The sequence below is a fragment of the Rhinoderma darwinii genome, chromosome 6, assembly GCF_050947455.1.
Source record: "Rhinoderma darwinii isolate aRhiDar2 chromosome 6, aRhiDar2.hap1, whole genome shotgun sequence".
NCBI lineage: Eukaryota > Metazoa > Chordata > Amphibia > Anura > Rhinodermatidae > Rhinoderma > Rhinoderma darwinii.
In genome coordinates this window covers 109,994,455-110,020,018 of record NC_134692.1, presented here as the reverse complement: position 1 = coordinate 110,020,018, position 25,564 = coordinate 109,994,455, and the positions used below count along the sequence as shown (strand labels likewise).

Genomic DNA, 25,564 nt, shown 5'->3' with positions numbered 1-25,564 from the left:
ACCAATTAAATCCCCTTTAATCATACGTGTTTTTGTCCCTATGTACTTACTCTAATGCCTCGAGTGATGTCATATCAGGAAATATATTGGCTAACTGTTCCGCTCCCATATCACAGACATTGTTATCAAATAGGCTGGAAATAATAAAAACAGCATTTTTTTATTTTTTTTACTTAACTCAATTAAAGAATGAAAGCCATTGTTAAACTTTTGAATCACCAAAACTTTACAAAGCAAAACATGTTCCTTGAGGTGTACCCCCAGTTAAAAAAAGAAAACGTCAACGTGCTCTTAAAGAGTTGTGTACAGTAACTTGTGGATCCTTTCCCTTTATGGCTGAGCTCTTCCTCCTAATTCACTAACATTAAGTTGTTATCAATGTTTGCCATGTTACAGATGCAGCCCGGTCCTGGTCACTGTTTCTACAGGCCTGCTTGCTCAGATTACACTTCCCCTTTCTCCCCCTCACACTGCAGAGAGAAAGTCTAACTTGAATCAATGCTGATGCTGCTGTGATCACATGACTTTATTAGCTAGCATGTGCTCTTTACAGACAGACAGCTTGTCATTCCCTTTTTGGGTAAGATATTCGAATTATTTTAGCTGTGACTCTCTTTTATCTAGCCATCTATTTCTCTCTGATCAGGGAGGAAGTTTAGGGCTGCAATAATTTGTTTCCACTTTTTACTGAAATGAATGGAGAGTGCAGCCTTCAAGTAAATAAACCTAATAAACAGCATATATCATTTAGCTTTTTATACTAGATTAGAAATGTAAATTTACACACTGAGATGAATATATTAAGCCTCTGAAGCGGAGTACTGGAGGTACTGTATAAGTTAATAAACCATAGACATCGGCCGATATTGACTCCCATGATTATTAACCAGTAATCTGTCAGACAGACCGATAATCTCTTTAACTTTTCTGATCTGTCATGTTAGGTCTTTTTGGCTAATAGTCGGCCATAACATGTATGATTAAGGGTTTTATTTTTTTACATGCTGCATTTTACTTTATATTTTACTGCATGTTGTAGTGGTATAGGCTGAATGTACAGTCAGATGACCAATTGGATAATAATCTGTCAGTCACTAGTAATATCATGTCTACAGCCGGCTTTAAAGCCATCCACCTTGCATTATACATCATTCTACAATGCAGGTGTACAATGATGATAATCTGCCAAAATAAATATTCCATCTGTTAAACGGTTTGTAAAATTTGTTATAACTGATAGCAAGGTTTTATGATATGTAAGCTCATTCTGAAAGACAGATACGGGAAATACAGTGTATCAAGTACTGGCATGTATAGAAATATGATTTGAAGGTTTCACAATGAATCATATAGAGAAGACTGCTCACTTTGACAGTTTACTTCATTCATTCTCCATTTACCTCAGTGTCTGTAATGAGTGCAGAGTTGGTAGAGCAGCTGCTAGCTTCTTAGCCCCCACACCAGAAATGTTGTTCTGTGACAGACTGGATACAACATATAGATTGTTATTTTATGGAATACAATGTTACAGATTTTATGGACATTTAGTCATGGATTTTTTATTCTTGTCAAACGATGATGAAACTATGCACTCAAACAGCTATTTCCTAAAACAAGTTGTGGTATTGCTTCCTTTTGGCAATGGGAACATTTCACATGCAACTTTTGCCCATATAGCTATCAGCAGACTCAAAGCTGCAGAATATGGCAGCCTGTAGTCTGTTAATGCAGGACCTGCATTTGGTAAAACAATCTCCATGGAAGATATACTGTATATGCTCTCAATGAATTTATCACATCCATATATGCTGCCTATAACAAAGTTAAGCACCAAAGTTACAGGGGGATACCTGGCAAATAGTCTGTGGGTAACAACAAACAATGGCGAGGAGTCAAACCATTTTTAAAAAGTGGGAGAAGGATTTAAGGTTTAGGGAGAGAAGTCAATATTTGGGGTCCTCCCCCATTGAGATTTCCATCAATGAATTTCACACCCTGTATACTGGTACTTCTGGGCATGCCCCCAATAGATAGAAGAACATTACAATATATCTAATTTTTACACAACCACATGAATGTTGCTAGATAACATTTCTATTTATATTCAAGTAACTACAGGAGAGGTAGTACAAAGTTCTGCTGGTAATTGTGTAGAAAAAGGGCTGTTACCCAAACAAAATAATATAATATATCTTCTTCCAGGGAGAAACTTTTCGAGCGAAACAGAGCTGCATACACTAAACTGCATCACCATAATTTTACATGACCTTGAAAATGTCACACCACTGGCCAAAGGCCCAAATCAACATCCCTTTCCTCTAGTTTTGTAAATTTTCGGAACACTTCCTCTCTCTTATTAATGATTCTCTAATACTTACTCCAGGGTTTGAAGACATTGCAGTTCTGGAAATTTCTCTGCCAGTTTCTCCACTCCTTTATCGCCAATGTGATTCTCTGTCAGATTGTTCACACTAGGGACATTTTTAAGAGAAAAAAAATAAATAATAATAATATTATTAGCACATGGACAATATGGTAACAAAGTTATTCTTGACATCTGTTCTTCACTGCTATTAACACATCACAGTCTACAACGTGATCATTTACTTCCTGATATTATCAGCTCGGAAGAAAGAATAACACATAACATCTCCGATCTATTCTGCACATGCCTGAGACAGCCTCATGTACTGTTCCTCCTTATTGCAAGTAAGCAAAGTCTGGTTTGTCCATAATAAAAAAAGCAAAGAAAACGTATGTATTTTAGAACACTGTTTCAACAAAGTACCCCCAACTCAAATAAATTACATCAAAATTCTCTCTAGGCTTTCATCATACACTGTACCCCACCTACTAAAAGAACAGCAGAAGGACAGTGTGAGTACCCCCAAGTGGGGTACACATACCACAGGTTGGGAACCTAGGTGTTTGACTGCGGGTGTCTGTATTAATAGTATGATTAATTGGTTTATGCCTTATATAACTTTTCCACTCAGCTGACCTGCATTCTATATGCACACTTTTGGTCAGAGCTTAATTTACCTATAGAACTGCCTAAAAGCAGCACTGGGGGAAGGGCATCTGCTGAAAGAAGCATTTACATATGAATAAAATGAAAACAGTATATTCATATGTATATTGTGGGTATGTTAATTAGACAGTACTGTACGAGTAAGAGGAGGATATCAAGGAAGGGACATTTGGAAAGCTGCGGAGGGTGCGTACTGCAATGCTCTCTATTATTTTGTAAAAGTAGACAAATTTTAAGGACATACGTGACTTAAGGTGTGGTCTTGTTGATGGGCAGAGTCTAAGGTGCCAGACAATCTGTGCCTACAAGCTTCTGAGATGTAAATCCAGTACTCCTTCTGCTCTGAGTTGTATAGATCATTATCGCTTACATTATCACTTTTTTTTCTGAGTCACTATACTTATCATTTATGGTGTTCAATGCCCAACTACAACTTTTTGATTCATACACACATTGTTTCCGTCACTGTACCTCTTTACGTATACTATTTAGATTCATTTTCCAGGACATTGTATTGCTTACTCTAAGTGTTGAAGAGCAGGTAGTTTGGGAAGTATTTCTACAAGTCTCAGGAAGCCATCTTGTCCATGTTTCTTGCCGAGCCTAAGACACATAAATATGGTCACTGAATTAAACACTGTACATAAATGGTTTAATTGAGTGTAGCAAAGCATGCAAGATTTTCTGGGCACCTTGATCACACCCCTAAAATGCTCCGATCCCGCAACATGCAGAACTGATTGTGATAATCATACAGGAACTAAGGATAATATAATTGGTGACTATCACTGTGAATCTTGGATACCCATATCTGAATAAGATAAGGAAAGGGATAACGTGATAATGGATAAAGAACAAAAGAGGATTTGGAAGCAAGAGAGAACACAGAACACGGATGATGGGGGTAAAAAATGAGGGATGACTACAGTCTTATAAGGACCACAAACAATGATGGACATCAGAAGCGAGTTTAAAAAGGGAAGTTTTACATAGTGAAGGGCAGCAGATAATATAAGGGAATTCAGGAAAAGAAAAAAAATTGCAAAAGGAGTAAAATAGTATACCCCTAGCCTCCGCTGCTGTGTCAATGATTCCCAATCCTATTACTACGAGGGAGCCCTGAACAATTTTTCCATTCCCAGGGAACACTTATGTCCATTCCTACCCTAAAGAACCTTGGTGTAGCGGCCAGTAAATCATTCTATAATTCTTGCGCACAAGTCCTGCATGTTCTGGTTTAGATGTGTTGACTATTTTGCCAACCATCTTTAAACCCTTCAGGACCAAGCCTATTTTGGCCTCCAAGACCGCAGGATTTTTTTTTTAGTTTTTACATCGCTGCGATCCGAGCGCCATAACTTTTACGTTTTCCCGTCGATGTAGCTGTATGAGAGCTTGTTTTTTTGCTGGATACGTTGTTTTTTTAACAGCACCATTTTGGTGTACGTATAACTTATTAACTTTTATTAACTGTTTCTGCGGGGGATAGAAAAATTCCAGCAATTCCACCATATTTTTGTCGTTATAAATTTTGCACCTTTATTCAATGGGTAAAAAATTGAGGGGGGTTTGTAGTGCCTCTGTGAGGTTCAGGGAAAAAAATCTAGTTAAAGGCTTTTTTTGCCACTACTAGGAAGAGTAGTAGTAGTAAATAGTTATAAAAGTATCAGGGACACCGGAGACATGTCCCCTGAGTTACTTTACAAAATCACAACATTTCTTCAACACTTTCTTAGAATGTTATATGAATGCTCATTTGAATGTTTATATAATCCCTTTGCTTTCCTCATCGCACAGTATGTACCAAACTTCATTATACACAACTCTGATAATTTGCTCATATTTTTTAGGCACAAGTTGATTTTAGATGACTCATGACACGACTACGAATAGTTACTTATAACGTGAGAGGCTGGAATTCACCCCCAAACAGAGGGCAGATATTACACAGCTTCCACAAAAAACAAGCACAGATTTGTTTCATGCTGGAGACTCATTTCAAACACCATCACACTCCTAACCTTACCATCTCGGCTTTCCTTATTTGGATAAACTGCAGGTCTCCATCAGCAGCCAGAATGGGAGTTAGTGTAGGATTTCACAAGAATTTGGATATATCAGTACTAGATCAGATTGTTAACCCGGGTGGCAGATATCTGTTTGTTAAGGGAGCTATTGACGACTAGCTCTACACCTTTGGGAATTTTTACGCCCCAAATATTTCCCAATTCACTTGGTAGAATCAGACTCTTAATAAATTCGGGGAATTCAGAGAAGGTACCGCTATAGTTGCAGGCAACTTTAACATAACTCTCAATCCCACAGTAGACTCGTGTTCAGATAAATCAGCACTGTCCTACATGACACTAGTATGTATTAAAAAGCTTCTCCACAAAGTCTCTCTGATAGATTCTTGGTGATACCTTAACCCCAAAAGTAAAGACTATATACACTACTCAGCACCCCACAACTCCTACCAATGCTTGGATTACATTTTCCTCCCCTCTCAGTGCCTGAGACAATGTATATATGTGTCCATATAACCTATGGTACACTCCGACCACTCTCCAGTACTTCTCCCTTTAGATTCACCCGCACAGACCTCAAAGTCCTATAATTGGAGATTAAATTAAACATTACTAGACCTCCCTGGAGTTAAAAATAGGATTAAATTTAGATTAGCCTAATTTCTCGGCAGATGCCTCGCCTCATATCCTGTGGGAAGCACACAAAACAGTTATACGAGGTGAACTCATAGCCTTGGCTTCATATCATAAGAAATTGAGGTAGAAGAAATCTGAAGATCTGTTAGACAAAATACATCACTTAGAAGCTCTACACAAAAGATTACTTACTGATACCCATCTTGTTCCAACTATGTACTTTGAGGGAAGAACTTAAGGATTTACTGAACTCCTACTCAGCCAAACTATATCTATCCACCTCACAGAAATGTTTTGCTCATGGCAACAAATTGACCAAATTCATGTTAAATAAACTGAGACAGAGGAAATATAAATCTAAGATCAAGTCGATTAAAGATAGGGATAGTATAGAGATATCAGAGGTCGATCACATTGCCAAGGTCTTTCTAAAGTATTACACGGACCTATACAATATCAATGAACAAGACAATGATGACATTATTGCTGAGAAAGAATCCGCTTTAACATCCTTCTTGGAAGGTTTAACTCTCCCCACTGTCACCGAAGCACATGCCTCGCACTTATCTGGTCCAATCACTCTGGAAGAACTTAAAGCCGCATTGAAAGCCTCACCTAGAGGTAAAGCACCGGGCCCAGATGGACTTCCTTTATATTACTATTCTAGCTTCTTTGAGACACTGGCACCACACACACACTGGCCTCATTTAACCTTGCTTTGGATGGTACACCATATTTACCCCAAACATTAAAAGCATACATTTCTTTGATTCATAAAACAGGCAAAGACCTTGCAATATGTGCCAATTATCGTCCCATAGCTCTGCTTAATCTGGATTTGAAATTGTATGCAAAGATTTTGGCTATTAGGATGCAATCCACTCTACCATACCTTATACATACAGATCAAACTTGATTTGTGCCAGGACCTGAATCTTTGCAGACATACAATAAAAATGCAGCTGGATACACCCGTGGGAAAACACCTCTCTGGACCAGATCACAGTTTGGCAGATTTAAAGGTCCTAATTCTAAAGGGTCATTTTAAAAAGAACAGAGAAAGCAAAATTTGGGAATTCAAGCTGATGATAAAATTCCAGGCATTGACACAAGGCCTCAATCTAACACCTGGATTTATAAGCCACTACATGGACACACATCACATCCCCCATCAGACTGACTCCAGATGCCTTAACTCCTAAGTCATCACCCCTATAACCTCAGTTTTATTGCCCCGGCTTCTCTTAATGATGTATCACCTCATGTGCTAATTTTCTTTGTGAAATATCTTAAATGTTGTGCTTTTTTCTAAGTCATTCATTTGTAAACTGCCTGAAGAAGGAGCCTGTGTGCTCTGAAAGCTGCATATAGAACTTTTATGGTTAGCCAATAAAGGTATCATACCTACTATACTTTTGTCTTTTTTGACACAAAAGTATTTTACATTACATATTGTTTCTGGCTAACACGGTGCTACACTATTTTTTACTGTACTTCGAGTCTCTTCAAAAAATATTAGCAATTATTGGCTGTATATCCAATTTTTTTAATTAATGCGTCTAAATCGTAAGCCTTAAATATATCATTAGCCCCTCACAAATAGAACCTTTAAAACAAAGATTTCTGTATATGTGAACAACTGAATCGATCAAATTCTTATGTCTTAATATCTCTCCTAATCCAGGACAGCTATATTCCCTTAACTATAAGAAGCTTCTAAAGTGCCTTCCCAATATCCTCAAATCTTGGTCTCCAGCCTTCCTATCGTGGATAGGCAGAACAAACATGCTAAACTGTCTGATCACTCTGAAGATAACTTATCTACTTCAAACTCTTCCTATCCACTTGCTAATCTTTGAAAGAAGTTTCATAGGTGTTGGAGCTTGTGTCCACAGTTCTTCGAACAAAGACATTTGTCTGTATTTCCCAGTGGGTGGGAGAAAACCGCGGATGTGTTTCATGATAAATGTGTTTTGAAGGATATTTAGCGAAGGACACTTTAAGATATTTCTCATGGCATCAGTGGATGGAAGGCACCTGTCTTGGTCCAAAAGTTCCGTAGGTGCACTTGTGCTGCGTTGCTATTGGTAAGGCGTGGTATGCTGGATCGAATGCTGGTAAACAGTCTCTTATTTGAATTAATGGAGAAGGAAGGGGCGAGCAGATAGATCTGAGATTTGAATCTTTCCAAGTTCTGAAAGTTGCCTGCATAATGATAACTGTAGAGAGGGAGGTATCAGTTTTGGGGTCTGACAGAAGAAGTTGACGTAGAGGCCTTTGTGCAATTTGTTCTTCCATAGCAATCCAGTGTTTGTGGGGGGGGGGGGGGTGGCGTAGTTGTCTGAACCAGTCAACAATTCTACTCAAGTGTACGGCAGTGTAATATTTGGTTACAGAAGGAAACCCAATTCCACCTTTGTTAGAGGGTAATTGAAGAAAAAAGAGCAAAAAACACTGCGCCACCTTGTGCGGGTCAATGGGTTAGATAGGTGAGGAGGAAAAACATTACCATGCTCACCTAGGCCAATTGTATAAATCGCAAAAGTAAGTCCACATGTGCTGCTGCCAGATCCGGACCGGTTCCCGAAGGGGACCGCTTAGCAAAACGAATTAAGGGATGAAAAGAAGTGGATCATCTAAAGGCGCTGCTGCTCGGTGAAATCAACGGAATAGCAGAGAGGTATGGTTCAGGTATAAAATATATTTTATTAGAACAAGACGTGGCTACGCGTTTCGAAGCTGAACAAGCGTCTTCCTCAGGCCATGTACACATTAGACTTCTGACCCTTATATATCAGAATGAATTAGAATTAGCAGGAACGAAAAAACCGCCAAGTCTGCCGGGGTCAGAGTGTGACCGTGACGTCACAACCGGTTCTTTTTAAAAAGCATTAAAACATTTTAAAAAGCATTAAAACATAAAACCACAATCAGAAGCACATTGATAAAACAAATACAATGAATGGTTTGTTTAGAAACATAAAAACTTGATGATAGTGATACATTAGAGTGATGCGTAAAACTAGTATTGTTTAAAAGACAGATGACGAAGATACAAAGGGAAATATATTCTCATATAGAACCAATTAAAACCAATTCAAACAAACATTTTATTATAAATGATTGATAAAACTTCTGATGTTGTTGAAAAGTTAAATTGACTTTAGAATGAACGTAATTGTGAAAGGTTGCTAGGTTACACAGAGGACGCTTGAACGCGTCTCTGTGACCTAGACAACCAATTGAGCTACGGAAGCCGAGGATGTTCATAACATCAGGTGAAAAGGAGCGTGATGGACCGCGAGGACTGCAAAGGGTAAGTTGCAGAAGAGGAGCTATATTTGTATGTGTATGTATTTACCTTTTACCTTTTATTAAATGAACAGTTTGTAGGCATGTGAAACATAGTTAATAGTACACATAATTAAATGAAAAACCTTTGTATAGCACACCAGGTAATTTAAATAGATCTTGACATTTATATATGATAATCAATATGTCAAACAGGAAGATATATACAATACCTATCAAAAATAGATATGTTTGAGACTAGTTCCTTTTTTCAAAAATAATATTTGCAAAATAGCATTTTAGTCTATCGACTGATGTGTGCAAGAAGGATAATGAAAAAAACTACTTTTGTTATTATGAATGCCTAAAATTGGGATACATTAGTCCAATGTAGACTCAGAAATATAATTAAGGCCCCCTGGGTGTAGTGTTTGCAGTCTGAATATCCAGTAGTTTTCTCTCTGTTTGAGTTTGCTAAACCTATTGGGAACATCTGGATGGATGTCTTCAATAGGGGTAATGTTCATTTTATTAAATTGGCAATTATGTACGTGTGCGCAGTGACGGGAAACGCTGTGTTTTAGAAAACCTGTATTAACGTTAAATCGATGTTTATTTATTCTGGAGTGCAGGCATTGTGTGGTCCTCCCTATATATTGTAATTGACATGAGCACTCCATAAGATAGATCACATAGGAGCTACTGCAGTTGAGGAATGATTTGATTGGAAATGATTCCTTAGTAACGGTAAATGTATAGGTATATTTCTTGTGGGTGATGCTGTTACAACAAAGACACCGTGAATGACCACACTTAAAGGAGCCATTTAATTTAGACAGAAAATTCGTATGGGGCAATTTCAATTTCCGAACCCTACTAGGAGCTAAAATATTTTTCAAAGTTAGAGAGCGTCTAAACGTAATGCTCGGTTGGGCCGGTATTATATCCTTCAGATATGGGTCATTTTTTATGATATGCCAATATTTGTGTAGAATGGCCCTAACCGCTTTGTTCCCTTTGTTATAAGTGGTGATGAAATTTGTATTGTGTTCCTTAGATTCGGGTTTCTTGTGTGTTGAATTTACACAGGAATCTTGGGATAACTCTATGGCTTTGCGGCGTGCACCTTTAATGAGATTCAAAGGAAAATTATTCTCTTTGAATCTTTTTTCCAGGATGTTACATTCTTTTTTGAAATTTTCCTCAGTACTACAATTTTTTCTGACCCTTCTAAACTGCCCAAAGGGTACATTTTTCAGCCAGGGGCGGTAATGTGCGCTCTTAAAATCAATATAGCTGTTGACGTCTACAGACTTGAAATGGGTTTTAGTGGTGAATTTGTTAATATTAGTGTCATAGCTGATTGTCAAATCTAAAAAGTCTATAGAGGTGGCGGAAATGTATGTGTGAAGGATAAATCATAATTGTTATTATTTAAGATTTCAATAAAACTGGAGGCTTCATTCTCATTTCCCTTCCACACAAAGAACAGGTCATCTATATAACGTTTGTATAGTAAAATATTGTTTTTAAAAGGATGTTCTCCATAGATGTATTCCTCCTCGAAGGCTCCCATATAGAGGTTCGCATATGCAGGTGCGAAATGGGTGCCCATTGCACAGCCTTTAATTTGGTTGTAAAAACTGTGATTGAAGCTAAATGTGTTATGTTGGAGAATAAATTCAATACAGTTAATTAAAAATAGGACCTGCCTATCGGGAATTAAGATATTCGATGATAAAAATGAATTGGCTACTTCTAAACCTCTGTCATGTGGGATGTTGCTGTAGAGTGCAGTCACATCGGCTGTCAGAAAATGTATTTGAGATATGGAGGGATCGACTTTCAAATCAAATAAATCTTTAATTAATTGGGTGGAATCTTTTAAATATGATGGTAGAGTGAGTACAAAGGGTTGAAGGTGCAGGTCTACAAAGTGGGAAAGGTTACGAGTAAGTGAACCTATACCCAAAATAATTGGACGTCCAGGGGGATTTGTAAGTGACTTATGGATTTTTGGGAGATGGTAAAAAAAAGGGCATATTGGGAAAAGGAACATACAAAAACCGCTTTTCTTTTTTCGTGAGCAGTCCATCTCGGGCAGCTGCCTCTATCAGAGTTTTGTATTCACATGTATAGGTGGGGAGTGGGTTCATAGCCAATTTACAATAAAAGGTATTGTCACTTAAAATTCTCAGTGTTTCCTCTAAGTATTTATTTTTATCTTGAATTACAATACCACCCCCTTTGTCTGCGGGGCGGATTACAATTTCCCCATTTTTTTGGAGTGATTTGATGGCCCTTCTTTCATGTATAGTGAGATTATCTGGATGATTGCGTGGGTTCTCTAGTGTCCTGAACTCATTGCTGACTAAGGTGGAAAAGGTTTCTACGAGGGAGCCTTGATGATGGGCTGGATAAAAATCAGACATAGAGTGAACATCCACTGAAATAGCAGTTAGAATTGGGTTAGTTGTATATTGATCCATTATAGGTGTTGGTGCTGTGATAGGTTTCTCTATGGCAAAATGTCTGATTAAAGTGAGCTTCCTTATGAACCTATTGAGATCCATAAATTGTTCAAAATTGTCTGGTGAGGCTGTGGGGCAAAAAGATAAACCTTTATTTAATAAGTTTGATTCATAGATATTTAAAGTGTATGATGAGAGATTAAAAAGTTTTATTGTCTGATCCGATTTCTCTTTGTATTCAGTGTTGGGAAATGATTTGTTGCGTTTTTTGCCTCCTCTCCGTCCTCTGTATCTGTATCTAATTTTCTTTTCGTGGATATTTTCTGAATTTTTGGAAAGAAGTTGGTAATTGTTTGTGCTTTTGGGCTGATAATGAATGGTATTAGTACATCGTTGCTGATGACTATAGGGGTTAATGGGGGTCTGGTCAGCTGAGACGGAAGACCTAAATAAGAAGTTGCCGCATAAGTGATATCTAAAGAAGATGTAGCTAAATCTGTTTTTGAGTTGGCATTGGTAAACCGTTGAGGTGTGGTTTGGCTCCAAAGGGGGCTGTTTAACAAACCAGTGGATAAAGGATGATTGGGAGAAAGTGGGGTATTATGTACTGACAACTGTAGTAAAGACGTCAGGCTATCTTCGATGGAGTCATTAAGTAGAAAAGTGGGAGAATCTAAAATGGGGGGAACTTCCATTGATTCTGATGTAGAAAATAGCCGAGAGAGGTGAGTTTCTAAGTCTGATGCCTTAAATGCATTCATAGGTACATATGAATTTACATGTATTAATGGTGAGGAATTAGTTTGTGCAGTGATGGAACGCTGGACAGGGGTATCATCTATACTTGTATAGTTGGATTTGGAAATTACTGTCCTTACAGGAGTGTTTGTCAAGCGACCTTTGATCGTGTCGATTTTGGGAGTCATTGCCAATGGTCTTTCATAGGTGGATTTATGATTAAATCTAAATTTAGAATTATTTTTGAAAGATCTACTGTAAGTAGTGACTTCATCAAGCGAGGCCCGGGATTTAGACGAGGCCATTGGTACAGAATGATTAGCTGAAACCACTGATTGATTTTTTTGAAAGGTACTATATTCGGATACGGTACTGTCTTTTTTAGATGTGTGGAGCGTATTGGATCTTCAATCTCCTAGGGTATTAAGGGCATAATCTGCACGATCACTTTTTAATTTTTTAGCTTTTTTTAAAATGAGATCTTTTTCATACAAGGCCAGTCTGTTACTGGTGGAGATCTCTAGTTTGTGAAAATCACAGTGATCAATAAAATATGATAGTTGTTCCTTAATTACGGAGATTTCCAAAATGAGTGATTTGCTTAAAGGGAACCTGTCACCAGAATTTCACCTATTGAACTTCACTTATCCCTCACTGGCCGCTGCTATCAAAAGTTCATTGCCATTATCCCCTCTCCTAAACTCCTCCCCCGACTGTAAATAACGGTCTGCAAACATTTTGCGCTTTTTATCGTAATAATCCGGCGTCCCTTTGTGCGCACACACCAGAAGAGGACATCAATGCACAAGCGCAGGATTTTGTGTGCTGGGGGAAGGCGACGAGCTGTCAATCAAAAGTAAGGAGGCCGGAGAAACGCGGAAAGACTTGAGGAATGAAAATATGACTTTTTTCAAACGAAAATTTGACTCTTTTCAAGAGAAGATCTGACTCTTTTCTGCTCATTAGCATACGGTGTGGGAACACTAAAAAGCTGAATACTAAAGCTACAGAGCCGACTAAGAAGAGAATTATAGGTTATATAGAAACGATTTTTCACCCACTACCACCAGGTATAGTCGGTTTAATAGGTGAAATGCTGGTGACAGGTTCCCTTTAATGCTGTGCGTTTATTAAGCAGCCTTTCCAAAAAGCCTGAGTGGCACTGATCCGTGAACTCTTTCCAATCAGTGCTAAAAATGGTGTCTGTGGGATAAGGATTATGGATTAGTAACCTTAAACACTACACCCAGGGGGCCTTAATTATATTTCTGAGTCTACATTGGACTAATGTATCCCAATTTTAGGCATTCATAATAACAAAAGTAGTTTTTTTCATTATCCTTCTTGCACACATCAGTCGATAGACTAAAATGCTATTTTGCAAATATTATTTTTGAAAAAAGGAACTAGTCTCAAACATATCTATTTTTGATAGGTATTGTATATATCTTCCTGTTTGACATATTGATTATCATATATAAATGTCAAGATCTATTTAAATTACCTGGTGTGCTATACAAAGGTTTTTCATTTAATTATGTGTACTATTAACTATGTTTCACATGCCTACAAACTGTTCATTTAATAAAAGGTAAAAGGTAAATACATACACATACAAATATAGCTCCTCTTCTGCAACTTACCCTTTGCAGTCCTCGCGGTCCATCACGCTCCTTTTCACCTGATGTTATGAACATCCTCGGCTTCCGTAGCTCAATTGGTTGTCTAGGTCACAGAGACGCGTTCAAGCGTCCTCTGTGTAACCTAGCAACCTTTCACAATTACGTTCATTCTAAAGTCAATTTAACTTTTCAACAACATCAGAAGTTTTATCAATCATTTATAATAAAATGTTTGTTTGAATTGGTTTTAATTGGTTCTATATGAGAATATATTTCCCTTTGTATCTTCGTCATCTGTCTTTTAAACAATACTATTTTTACGCATCACTCTATTGTATCACTATCATCAAGTTTTTATGTTTCTAAACAAACCATTCATTGTATTTGTTTTATCAATGTGCTTCTGATTGTGGTTTTATGTTTTAATGCTTTTTAAAAAGAACCGGTTGTGACATCACGGTCACACTCTGACCCCGGCAGACTTGGTGGTTTTTTCGTTCCTGCTAATTCTAATTCATTCTGATATATAAGGGTCAGAAGTCTAATGTGTACATGGCCTGAGGAAGACGCTTGTTCAGCGTCGAAACGCGTAGCCACGTCTTGTTCTAATAAAAGATATTTTATACCTGGACCATACCTCTTTGCTATTCCGTTGATTTCACCACGCAGCAGCGCCTTTAGATGATCCACTTCTTTTCATCCCTTCATTCGTTTTGCTAAGCGGTCCCCTTCGGGAACCGGTCCGGATCTGGCAGCAGCACATGTGGACTTACTTTTGCGATTTATACAATTGGCCTAGGTGAGAATGGTAATGTTTTTCCTCCTCACCTATCTAACCAATTGACCCGCACAAGGTGGTGCCGTGTTTTTTGCTCTTTTTTCTTCAATTACCCTCTAACAAAGGTGGAATTGGGTTTCCTTCTGTAACCAAATATTACACTGCCGTACACTTGAGTAGAATTGTTGACTGGTTCAGACAACTACTCCCCCCCCACACAAACACTGGATTGCTATGGAAGAACAAATTGCACAAAGGCCTCTACGTCAACTTCTTCTGTCAGACCCCAAAACTGATACCTCCCTATCTACAGTTATCATTATGCAGGCAACTTTAAGAACTTGGAAAGATTCAAATCTCAGATCTATCTGCTCGCCCTTTCCTTCTCCATTAATTCAAATAAGAGACTGTTTACCAGCATTCGATCCAGCATACCACGCCTTACCAATACCAACGCAGCACAAGTGCACCTACGGAACTTTTGGACCAAGACAGGTGCCTTCCATCCCCTGATGCCATGAGAAATATCTTAAAGTGTCCTTCGCTAAATATACTTCAAAACACATTTATCATGAAACACATCCGCGGTTTTCACCCACCCACTGGGAAATACAGACAAATGTCTTTGTTCGAAGAACTGTGGACACAAGCTCCAACACCTATGAAACTTCTTTCAAAGATTAGCAAGTGGATAGCTCTACCCGGAATCTCAGACACACTGTATTACATAACAGATTAGGAAGCAGACTTAAATAAGAAATTCTCCACTGCTGATGTAGTCAAGATGATGAGAGCTCCTAGATGGTATCTGACCCCAGTCAGATTAAATCGAATGTATAGTACTACATCAGATACGTGTTGGAGATGCGGTAGGGATTTGGGCACCTTCCTACATATCTGGTGGGAATGTCCTGACCTCTTGTTCTGGCAACAAATTTTTACACAAATAAATAAGTTCTGAGACAAGGGGAGATCCCAGCCTCTCCCGAAGTAGCTCTCCTTGCCTTGATTCTGCATAGCACACCTAGCTACTCTTTAAAGCTGATTCGGATACTTCTAGCTACAGCACGATTACTAATACCAATTCACTGGAAATCCCCATCTCTCCAACGCCGGTTGCACAAAGTTGACCAAATTGCTAGATTGGAGGAACTGGGAGCTTAGGACCCATCACTCTTAGATCAGACTTTGGAAGGGCTGGTGGAAAAAGAAATCCCAGATTTATGGTTTGGTGAGCAGTTGACCCCTCACATATTTTTGTTGCTGATCTGAAATAGTAGTGAATAATATAATGGCTTAATATCAGGTACATGTGAGCGCATAACGTTATACTGGTACATACTCGTTAAACACTTCTATCTGCACCCCCCGCTTCGGTTTCCCCCACCCCTCCCTCCTTTCTTCCCCTGGGTTACTATGTTTCTTTGGCTCACTGATACAGCTGGATTGGTGTTCTATTATGCACGGTGTCCATGGGATGATTCACAAGAGATTTTCCATTGGTCCTCTGAAATTCTGCATAGATTGTCCTAGATAATTTGCTCTGCTATGCTGGTCCTTTAATAGTCGTTCAATAATTATATTAACGATGAAACATTTCTAATCGAGGTTATCAATGGTTTGAATGTGCCATGCCTATGTACTATGTTTAAATGTACACCATCCATATAGAATTATTTTTTTTTGTAAATGTCAATAAAAAGATATTTGAAAAGAATAAAGTTAACATGTCATTTTTACTGAACGGTGGACGCCATAAAATTCCCCCAAAAAATAGAGGAATAGCTGTTTTTTTCCAATTCCACCCTACAAAGACTTTGTTTCAAGTTTCCTAGTACATTATAATACAATAAATGGTGCCATGAAAAACTACAACTCAACCTGCAAAAATCAAGCCCTCATACAGCTATATCGACAGAAAAATAAAAAAGTTAAGGCTTTTGGAAGGTCGAAACGAAAATCAAAGTCCAAATAATAGCTGCGGAGGGAAGGGGTTTAAATTTCCCTATGTAGTGAACTCCCCCTAGTGGTTGTTGCAGGAATACAGTTTTTTTTATTATGTTACACTATACCAGTGTTTCCAAAACTGTGGGTCGCAACCCCCTGGGGGGTCGTGAGCCACTCACTGATGGCCCGGGCCCACTGAGATGGTGGGGAAGAGGGCCATCTCCCCAATGGTGGCATGTCCTGGTTCCAACTGTATCTGGGTCCTCGGGACGCAGATGCAGTTGAATCCAATGCTGGAGCAGGGAGTTGACAGCTCCTTGCTCCGGCATTCACTATGTATTGCCAGCAGTGAACTGCTCGGCGCAGACAGGCGTGATGTAGTGTTGTCATTGCACCTGTCTGTGCCAAGCCACATACTGCCCAACCCGGAGGAGCAGAGGGAACTCCTCCACTCATCGTGGGAACAGGGATAGGTGACTTTTTTTTTATCAGCCACGAAATGGGGCTAAGTACGGTAGTGAGGGGTCCCAAACAAAAGTCTCGGCCATAACTGGGTGCCGGTCTCAGAAAGTTTGGGAATCACTGCACTATTCAATGCATTCGGAAAGTCTTCAAACCCTTTACATTTTTTCACATTTTGTTACGTTAAGGGCCTTGGGCTGAAATAAAACAAAAATTCATGTTTTTCCCTATTATTCTGCACTCAATATCCCATAATGACAAAGTGAAAACAGAATGTTAGTAATCTTTGCTAACTTATTGAAAAGGAAAAACGAAAATATTGCATTGACATAAGTATTCAGACCCTTTACTGAGTACTTGTAGTTGAAGCACCTTTGGCAGAAATAACAGCCTCAAGTTTTCTTGGGTGTGATGCCACAAGGTTTGCACACCTGGATTTGGGGATTTTCTGCCATTCTTCTCTGCAGATCCTCTCAAGCTCTGTCAGATTGGATGGGGAGCGTAGGTGGACAGTTATTTTCTGGTCTGTCCAGAGATGTTCGATCAGGTTCAAGTTAGGGCTCTGGCTGGGCCACTCAAGGACATTCACAGAGTTGTCCCTAAGTCACTTCTGTGTTGTCTTGGCTATGTGCTTAGGGTCATTTTCTTGTTGGAAGATGAACCTTCGACCCAGTCTGAGGTCCAGAGCACTCTGGATCAGATTTTTATTAAAGTGTAGCTAAACGTTTGATAAACTTATGACATGTCGTTTGTGGATGTCTTGACAATAAAACCACTTTGATGATTTGAAGACGTGTGCTGTTGTCCTACTACTTCTTTGAAATTTACATCATGCCGGAGTGGGTTTGCCTGGCTTGACAGCGTGCACCGCATCATACTCGGGATTAGTGCTGCTACAAAAATCCTTTTTCTCATGTCATAGTGACATGTCATAAGTTTGGATTGGTGGGGGTCCGAGCACTGAAAACCCCACCAATCGCAAGAATGAAGCAGCTGAAGCACTCGTGTGAGCGCTCAGCCGCTTCGTGTCTGTTCGGCTTTTTCCGGAAAGCCAATGTATCGAAGTACGGGCTTATAGACTTTATATTGTGTCCGTACACTGATACATTTATTTCCGGAAAAAGACGAACAGACACGAAGCGGCTGGGCGCTCACACGAGCGCTTCAGCTGCTTAGTTTTAGCTCGGACCTCCACCAATCCAAACTTCTGACATGTCACTATCACAAGTCAGAAGTTTGTCAAACGTTTAGCTACACTTTAAGAATATGTCTGTATTTTGCTCCATTCATTTGTCCCACAACCCTGACCAGTCTCCCTGTCCCAGACGCTGAAAATCACCCCCACAGCATGATGCTGGCACCGCCATGATTCACTGTAGGGATGGTATTTGGTAGGTGATGAGCAGTGCCTGGTTTTCCCTAGAAAATGTTGCTGAGAATTGAGGCCAATAATTTCAATCTTGTTTTTATCAGACCACAGGTTGTTGTTTCTTATAGTATTAGAGTCCTTTAGGTGTTTTTTTGCAAACTCCAGATGGGTTTTCATGTGTCTTTTACAGGAGAGTACTCTGCTACTCTGGACCAATGCACTTTGAAACGCCCCCCTGAAAATCCTGCATTTGCCCTTGTTCAGCCCCCTAGTCCTACATAAGTGACACATGACTGTTGTTAAAGTCTCCTCTCATGACTGAGAACAATGATTAAAGGGATTATCCCAAGATACACAGATTAATGGATAAATGTCTGATTGCTGGGGCCACGACACACCGATCCCTAGTATAAAAGTGATATTACACGGCCCAACGTAGGCCATGCAAACAAGCGCCGATCAACGACACAGCATGTCGATCTGCGGTCGTTTGCTCCTTTCACAAGGAACTAGTATGGGGACGAGCGCTCGTTACTCCGACCGCTTGTCCCCATACATTTTTATTATGTTGGCAGCGCATCTCCCTGTTTACACAAGGAGATGTGCTGCTGACAACCATAAGTTTAGGCATTTAAAATGATGCAATCAGCCAAGATCGTTGCCCTGTTTATACAGGGCAATTATCGGGAACGAGCATTCTGTGAATGCTCGTTTGCCTGATAATTGGCCAGTGTAAAAGGGCCCTAAAGCTGGTATTACACGGCCCGACGTGGGCTGTGTAAACAAGCGCCGATCAACGAGACAGCTCAATGATCGGTGCTCGTTTGCTCTTTTCACAGCGAGCTAGTATGGGAACAGGCGCTCGTTACTCCGATCGCTAGTCCCCATACCATTTTTATCATGTCGACAGCACATCTCCCTATTTACACAAGGAGATGGGCTGCCGACAACGATAATAGTTTAGGCATTTAAAACGATGCAATCAGCTGATGAACGAGCGTTTGCTCCTTCATCGGCTCTTCGTTGCCCTGTTTCTGTGAACGCTCATTTGCCCGATAATTGGCCGGTATAAAAGGGCCTTAAGGGTCCGGAGCCCCCCATTCCTCTGCACTAAACGTTCGCAGTGAGGAGTACCTTAAATGTTTGGTGCTGCTATATTGAAAATCTATGGGACTAACGAAGTGCAGCGCTCGGTTGTTCCTGTCAGCCCCGTACACATTGAATGGAGCAGCGGGTCGCATGGTCGATCGCCACTCCATTTAAGTCCCTCCTCCAGGAGGTGCCATTAGGAGGAACGAGTGCTCGGGACCCCATGTTCTAGCGATCTGACATTTATCCCCTATCCTGTGGATAAGTGATAAATGTGGAGACAGAAATTCAAAGCGCTGTCTCTCCTCCTGTGTTCTGAATATGACATCATTCCGCACACAGCAGGGCAGTCATGTGGAGACCCTGGGCAGTGAATTCCAGCTAATGTTTTACTATCTGTAAATATACAACCAAATCCAAATTTATGGGGAAAATGGTTTGCTTCAGGTGGTTAGCCATTAACTTGAGCATTACACAGATCTGAAAAAAACTGCAAATAATAAGGATATTTACTATTTGCTGTTGTCATTCGTTGCAGTTAATAAAGTTCATGAGTAATATTAGCCATCCCACATACAGTGGCACTATTTATATAATGTAATATACCAGATGTCCTTGAATCATTTCACCGACTTACCCAAATATGACGCTCTTCAGATTTTTCACAGCAGGAACTTCTTTAATATCAAGTGATGAATCTGGAGAGCTGGAAATAAATGTAATCGGTGCACCATTAGAAAGTGAAGGATTTCCTAATGGCACTATAGTTTGAAAGGAGTCTGTCAGCAGTTTTTACCCCCCCCCCCACCCCACCCCCAACCACTACCACTACCAGCGCTAGTTAGCTTAAGTGAAAAGCAGTGGTAACATATCTATGTTTATGATCCTAGTTCTTGCATAATCGCCTATGTAACATATCCAAATCAGCTTGCAAGTGTCCACCAAACTGGTAAGTGTCCTGCATCCTGAGCAGTATCCCATCCCCTCCCCTCTGCAGTTGACTGACAGCTCCACTGGTCTGGAATGATGTAGGACACCGTTAACAGTGAATAAACATTAACAGCAGGAACAATGAACTCTTTGTTTATCAAGTTTTAGCTGCTTTTTTAAATCGAATAGTCTGCCGTGCTACATTTGATTGTAAAAATAGACCCCCATATAAGTCAAAAAGAATTCGTTAGGATCCGTTACACAACAGATCCATCATGGCTCCTGTAATAACGGAACACAGCCTAATAGAAATTCTTACCAGTTACAAATGTCATTCTGAATGTCTACAAGGGTTATCAGATCAGTGACATCTTTAAGGCTTTCAACTTTGAAAGGTTCTAACGTGAATTTCCTGACGCACTTCTTAAGTAGTATATTCTGTCCATCAGCTAGCAACAGCTTCCAAAGGTTAACCGTATCACTCAGGGAGGCTCTGTAGACAAAACATAAAACAGAAGTTTGATAAATGTAATTTCTTGCTATCGTTCCTAGTGGTATATACAAAGCTCAAGTGCATATAAAGTGCAAAATTGAGACTGGTAAGTAAGTGGCACATATGTCTCAGTTTGGTGCTTACTGCTATACAGAAAACCTCAAAATATACTAAAGGAAAGGGGGAAGGGGTGAAAGTGTGTAACTTAAAGAGATAATGACAAATAAAAATAAAAAAGTTTTATTATTAATGTTGATTAAGATCCAATGTATTGTAACCGAGGAGTGCAGATGTCCCCTATTTCTGTACTCTGGACCGATACGTCCGTGTATAACAAGAACCCGTTTTATGAGGAGCCCCGTATATCTGTTGTGCCCCCTACCCTTTAACTCTGTACAGAAAATTTAGAGACTGTCTAATCAGTTCCTGTATATAAAGTAGACTGCACAAGTGCTATTGTATGAATAGTGGTCTATTATATAAACACTGGCACATGAACTCACCGTTTTCCACGTCCGCTGCACGGAGGTTCCGTGGAGCATGGCTGACGGCATTTAGGTCATCTCTTACCAGAGTTCTTCCGGTTCTCTCCTAACTGTTTTCTGGCCACCTTCTCACAACACTGCGGGCGGTGAGCTAGTTGTCATCTGTCGCGAGGTACGTCAACTGCTTGTTCCTATGCAGGTCCGAACACGGACGACACTTGTGATTGCGGTGCATCCTATCACTGTTCAGTGGGGCCTCTCCACTGCTGGGCTTTATTTTACAGCCCGGTGAAGAGACCTGGTTTCATAGCAGACACCAGTCGTACGTCCACTATGCATGATTCAGCACCGGACTTAGCAATCTATATAAACAGTTAACATGACATAGGCTTTGTACTCACATAGCACCCGTGTTTATATAATAGACCACTATTCATACAATAGCACTTGTGCAGTCTACTTTATATACAGGAACTGATTAGACAGCTTCTAAATTTTCTGTACAGATTTAAAGGGTAGGGGGCACAACAGATATACGGGGCTCCTCATAATACATTGGATCTTAATCAACATTAATAATAAAACTTTTTTATTTTTATTTGTCATTATCTCTTTCAGTCACACACTTTTCCCCCTTCCCCCTTTCCCTTAGTATATTTTGACATTATCATTGGTGGTGTACACCTAGTGTGACTCTTCTACTACAGTATAATTTAAATTGTAATTGATTAAAGGGCAGTTGCCTACTTTATCTATAGATATACAGAAAACCTAAATTGTGGAATTGTACAGCCTCTGGTATCCATTAGTGTCATGTATTATGTCAAGTATTTAGTAATGGAAGCCTGTGGCAATTCTAGGTTCGTCGCCCAATACAGGACACCAGCAACATCATTTTATTATCTATAACCCTTATTTCTCAGTCTTATTATTTCCAAACAAAACAGCACAAAAACTGGAGATGCAATGCCATATACAAATCAGCTCTAGGAGACGTGAAGAAGTTTGTGTACAGTACTGTGCAAATGTAATGGCAGGAAGGAGGTGAAGGGAAAGTGAGCCCTAATCTACCCACCGCCCTGTCCCTGCCTACTTGCAACGACCCGCCCTAGGCGACGAGGTACAACTGGGCGGCGGTCCCTACGCTGGCTAAGTGCACAGGAAGACAAACAGGGAACACGCAAGGGAAGGGGCAGTAGCCACGGAACGCCACGAGGAAACGGGGCGGCGAACGAACAGTCAGGACCAGGACGAAGTGAGTACACCCGAGCGGACACGGAGACAGAAGCAAGCCAGGGCAAGCAAAGCAGGTCAAGCAGAACTGCAGCAAGGCAGAAGCACGGCAGAAGCAGGCTGGAGCAAGCAGCAGTGGGGCCAGGAATCCAAAAGAATTACAAGCACTGAGGGAGAGCACAGGGCAGGTAATAAAGGGCAGGGGGCGGAGCTAACTCCGAGAGACCAGGCCGCGATAGGCTCTCCCACTCCTGAGCCTGCCACCCTGGTTGGTGGGAGAAGGTGTCAGTCGAACAGGTCTGGCCTCAGGTGTGGATTGATTAATCCCAGGAGTGTAGCTAGATGAAGTACCTGGCAGATCCCTAACAGTACTCCCCCTTTTATGAGGGGCCACCGGACCCTTACTAAGGGGACCCGGTTTAGTGGGGAAGAGGAGGTGGAACCTCCTGATCAATACCCCAGCGTGAACATCACGGGCAGGTACCCAAGTCCTCTCCTCCGGCCCGTATCCTCTCCAATGGACCAGGTACTGGAGGGAGCCCTGGACCATCCTACTGTCCATAATCTTGGCCACCTCGAATTCCACCCCCTCAGGGGTGAGAACGGGAACAGGAGGTATCCTCGAGGGGGACCAGGACAGGGAGCAGCGTTTAAGGAGGGAGGCATGGAAGACGTCATGTATGCGAAAGGATGGGGGGAGCTCCAGACGGAAGGATACAGGGTTGAGGACTTCAATGATCTTATAAGGTCCAATAAATCGGGGAGCAAACTTCCTGGACGGGACCTTAAGGCGCAAGTTCCTGGACGACAACCAGACCAAATCCCCGACGACAAACCGGGGGTTAGCAGAACGTCTACTATCCGCCTGAATCTTTTGTGCGCTCTGGGACGCCTCTAGGTTCTTCTGAACCTGGGCCCAGACAGTGCACAGTTCCCGATGAACCTCCTCTACCTCAGGATTATTGGAACAACCAGGGGAGACGGAGGAGAACCTAGGGTTAAACCCGAAATTACAGAAAAACGGGGAGACCCCTGACGAGTTACTGACCCGGTTATTCAGGGAAAATTCAGCAAGGGGAAGGAATGAGACCCAATCGAATTGACAGTCAGAGATGAAACACCTTAAATATTGTTCCAGGGATTGGTTGGTCCTTTCCGTTTGGCCATTGGTTTCGGGATGGAAGGCGGAGGAGAAGGACAGATCAATCTCCAACTTTTTACAAAAAGCTCTCCAAAATAAGGAAACAAATTGTACCCCTCTGTCAGAAACGATATTGACTGGGGCCCCATGGAGACGCAGGATGTGTTTCACAAACAAAGAAGCTAACGTCTTGGCGTTAGGTAGCTTCTTAAGGGGCACAAAGTGGCACATCTTGCTGAAGCGGTCGACTACCACCCACACCACCGACTTGCCCTGAGATGGAGGCAAATCGGTGATAAAATCCATGGAGATATGGGTCCAAGGTCTCTGGGGAATGGGCAAGGAACGTAGTAGGCCCGCAGGTCGGGACCTAGGGGTTTTGGACCTAGCGCAAACCTCACAAGCGGCGACGTAAGCCCTAACATCTTTAGGCAACCCAGGCCACCAATAGTTTCTGGTAATGAGGTGTTTGGTGCCCAAGATGCCAGGATGACCGGATAGAGCGGAGTCATGGTTTTCCCTGAGTACCCTCAGCCGGTATTGCAGGGGAACAAACAGTTTGTCCCCAGGGACGTTCCCGGGAGCTGCACCCTGATCAGCCGCGATATCAGAAGCTAAATCAGAATCCGTGGCAGAGACGATTATACCAGGGGGTAAAATACAAGCGGGATCCTTCTCGGAAGGAGGATTGGCCATGAAACTACGTGACAGAGCGTCAGCCTTAATATTCTTGGACCCAGCCCTATAGGTAACCAAGAAATTAAATCTGGTAAAGAATAGTGCCCACCGAGCTTGTCTAGGATTAAGCCTCCGGGCCGATTCTAGGAAAACCAGATTCTTGTGATCCGTAAGGACCGTTACCTGGTGTCTGGCCCCCTCCAGGAAGTGCCGCCACTCCTCAAAAGCCCATTTAATGGCTAGAAGTTCGCGGTTGCCAATATCATAGTTACTCTCCGTGGGCGAAAACTTCCTAGAGAAGTAAGCACAGGGGCGGAGATGGGTGAGGGAGCTGGTACCCTGGGACAGGACGGCCCCCACTCCCACCTCGGAAGCGTCAACCTCCACAATAAATGGCTCCTCTTGGTTGGGCTGAATCAGCACGGGGGCCGAGATAAAGCACTTCTTGAGAGTCTCAAAGGCCTGGACGGCCTCAGGGGGCCAATGGAGGACATCGGCACCCTTGCGGGTAAGGTCCGTAAGAGGCTTAGCGACGACCGAGAAGTTGGCAATAAATCTCCTGTAATAGTTGGCGAACCCTAAAAAACACTGTAACGCCTTAAGGGAGGCAGGTTGGACCCATTCCGCCACAGCTTGAACCTTGGCAGGGTCCATGCGGAATTCATGAGGAGTGAGGATTTGCCCTAAAAATGGTATCTCCTGTACCCCAAAGACACATTTTTCAGTCTTAGCAAACAGATTATTCTCCCGAAGGACCTGGAGCACCTTCCTGACATGCTCCACGTGGGAGGACCAGTCCTTGGAAAACACCAGTATGTCATCAAGGTACACAACAAGAAAATTACCCAGGTACTCTCTCAGGATTTCATTAATAAAATTCTGGAAGACAGCAGGGGCATTACACAACCCAAAGGGCATGACCAGGTATTCGAAATGACCCTCGGGTGTGTTGAACGCAGTTTTCCACTCATCCCCCTCTTTGATGCGGATAAGGTTATATGCCCCCCGTAGATCGAACTTAGAAAACCATTGGGCTCCCTGAACCTGATTAAAAAGATCCGGAATCAAAGGAAGTGGGTACTGGTTCCTTACGGTGACCTTATTCAGGTTACGATAATCAATGCACGGCCTAAGACCACCATC

General features: G+C 41.2%; 1 protein-coding gene across 1 annotated transcript in view; it reads right to left on the bottom strand.

The window, feature by feature from the left end:
- The window catches only part of CIITA (class II major histocompatibility complex transactivator), a 69,091-nt gene that overhangs the window by 16,433 nt on the left and 27,094 nt on the right, over nt 1–25,564 (bottom strand). Inside the window, exons 13-18 of the mRNA XM_075831336.1 lie at nt 20,711–20,884; nt 20,099–20,167; nt 3,554–3,634; nt 2,379–2,471; nt 1,401–1,484; nt 51–134 (exon numbers count right to left, since the gene is read on the bottom strand). Of these exons, the coding sequence (XP_075687451.1) occupies nt 51–134; nt 1,401–1,484; nt 2,379–2,471; nt 3,554–3,634; nt 20,099–20,167; nt 20,711–20,884 (585 nt within the window). The remainder of the gene's footprint in view (nt 1–50; nt 135–1,400; nt 1,485–2,378; nt 2,472–3,553; nt 3,635–20,098; nt 20,168–20,710; nt 20,885–25,564) is intronic.